The 2,325-nt window shown below is 35.7% G+C and overlaps 1 protein-coding gene across 1 annotated transcript in view; it reads left to right on the top strand.

Moving 5' to 3' along the window:
- LOC107678818 (cation-independent mannose-6-phosphate receptor-like) overlaps positions 1-2,325 on the top strand; it is a 41,206-nt gene that overhangs the window by 13,285 nt on the left and 25,596 nt on the right. Inside the window, exons 9-10 of the mRNA XM_016474223.1 lie at positions 1,544-1,690; positions 1,794-2,081. Of these exons, the coding sequence (XP_016329709.1) occupies positions 1,544-1,690; positions 1,794-2,081 (435 nt within the window). The remainder of the gene's footprint in view (positions 1-1,543; positions 1,691-1,793; positions 2,082-2,325) is intronic.

Raw genomic sequence — 2,325 nt, 5'->3', positions numbered from 1 at the left:
TCCGCTATGCTCTGCTCATATGCTCTGATAATAATAGCTTTGTAGGACTATACATTATTTGGATAATTAGTCAAAAAACAACAACAACAACTTATATCTGATTCTGTTACATAGAAGTGAATACAAATAATATATTGATATTTAATATCAATCTATGTCTGCTAAATGACTAAATGTAATGTAAATGTTATATTAAGGTAATTTAAAAAGTCTTACAAAATTACTTTATATTATTTAATAAAATAATAAATAATCATTATGAAGCAGTTTCGGTTTTCGGCCAAGTGCATCCAGAATTTTCGGTTTCCGTTTTGGCCCAGAATTTTCATTTCGGTGCATCCCTAGATGTAAGACATGTTTTATTGAATTTAATTTAAATTTAACTGTAATTTACTTTCAAATGCCCCAATTGCTGAAGGGTCTGCACAACTTTTTAGTCCAATTTCAAGTTGCACTGTTTAAAATACCTGTAGTAGCACAGCAGTGCATACCGGTTTACATTTAATTAAGGTGGACTAGATTAATAATATTGTATCGTGACACAAGTATCGTGATAATATCGTATCGTGAGGCCTCTGGTGATTCCCACCCCTAGTATTTCCATGGTTCTCAGTAAAAAAAAAAAAGGCACAACATTGGCATGGTACTTGGTTGTAATAACATGGTATTTCCATCATACTCTTTTGGTATGGTACATTTTGGTACTTTTTTGTTACTAAGATAAATCAGAGGGCAGTTTGTTGGAAACTGAGTTTGTTTTTCCCACTGAAGGCAAACGGTAAGAACAGGAACTTTGAGAACAAGTATAGTAAAAATTCACTGTAAACATAAAAAAACATGCATGAAGGTGTTACCATGAGTTTAGCAAAAACACAAAGCCCTTCTCCGATAAGTCCATACAGTTGTAATGTTTTTTAAAACGTAATTAGTTTTAAACTAACCCCCCCCCCCCTAATTCTTTAACGAATAGAGTTCAAAGAACAATATTTCTTTGAAATATAAATTATGTTTTGCCATTTATATCTTTAGTCACCTTTGATCAATTTAAATCATCCTAGCTGAATAAACATGATTTCATTTAAAAAATAATCTTGCTGACTAATCTATCCGACTGTTTATTTATTCATTCATTTATTTATTTTTACTTCACCATGCCAAAGCATTGCCTAATTTCTAAAAGAAAAGTACAGCTAAATAGAAAGAAAAAATTCTGTGGAACCTTCCAAAAATATTAATTCAGCATATAGGGAAAAAAATGCACTATAAAAATGCTTACCACTTTGTATGAGGAACAGACAGAAATTAGTAACATTAAAGGCTAAATCAAAAAATGTTGTAGGTGGGGAAGCTCATTTGAATATATACAAAAAAATTGCAGGCTGGATTAAAGGATAAGTCATTAGTATTTGATGGGCCATAAAATAAATGATCACAGGCTAATACTTTAAAACCTGTTTTCTGAAATATGAAAGGTTCTATAAACGTCTCAAAAAGTAGTTGTACCAGCACCTAATTTTGCTTATTGTAAATGGTTTTCTCTCAGAATCAGAGGGATCTCAAAACTGGGAGGCTGTGGGCACCAAGGCAGCAGAGTCTGATAAGAAACGCTTTTACATCAATGTTTGTCATAAAATCATCCAAGACGAGGAGACCAGATCTTGCCCTGAGGACGCAGCAATATGTGCAGTAGGTCAGTGCACCATTAGAGATTATATCCTAGATATAAATAAAACCTTTTTTCTGTTCCATCTTACTCAGGACATTTCATTCGAACCCAAATTTTCTTCTCTTAGGCACTGGGAAAACTATGAACTTGGGCAAATTCCTGATTTCTCCGCAAAAGGCAGCAGAGGGTGATGACATCAGACTCATTTACACTGATGGAGACAAATGCGGGGAGAACATGAAAGTGAAAACCATCATCACTCTGAAGTGTAAGCCTGGAGATGTTGAGAGCGCTCCAGTCCTGAGGAGCGTGTCCAGTGATGGATGCATCTATGAGTTTGAGTGGTTCACCGCTTCAGCCTGCGTCCTCTCGAAAACCAAAGGTGACGACTGCAAGGTGGAAGACCCAAAAGCAGGTACAGGACAGTAGTGTTGTAGTTTTATTATGCACTAATAGGGCCTTTCGCACCGCTTTAGTTCCAGGACTAAATGTACAGTACTGAATTACTGGGACGATTTTGTGCGAACTATTTCCCAGTACCATTTAAAGGGTTGCATTCGCACCGACAGTGTGTACTAGGAAGTGACAGTAAGCCGGTCGACAGCGACATCATTTGTGTGCGGCGTTCAACAACAGAAACAAAGAACAACGTTAACAAC

This window comes from Sinocyclocheilus anshuiensis, unplaced genomic scaffold (genome assembly GCF_001515605.1).
Source record: "Sinocyclocheilus anshuiensis isolate Anshui unplaced genomic scaffold, SAMN03320099.WGS_v1.1 scaffold1049, whole genome shotgun sequence".
NCBI classification, from domain to species: Eukaryota; Metazoa; Chordata; class Actinopteri; order Cypriniformes; family Cyprinidae; genus Sinocyclocheilus; species Sinocyclocheilus anshuiensis.
This window is presented reverse-complemented; position numbering and strand designations above follow the sequence as displayed.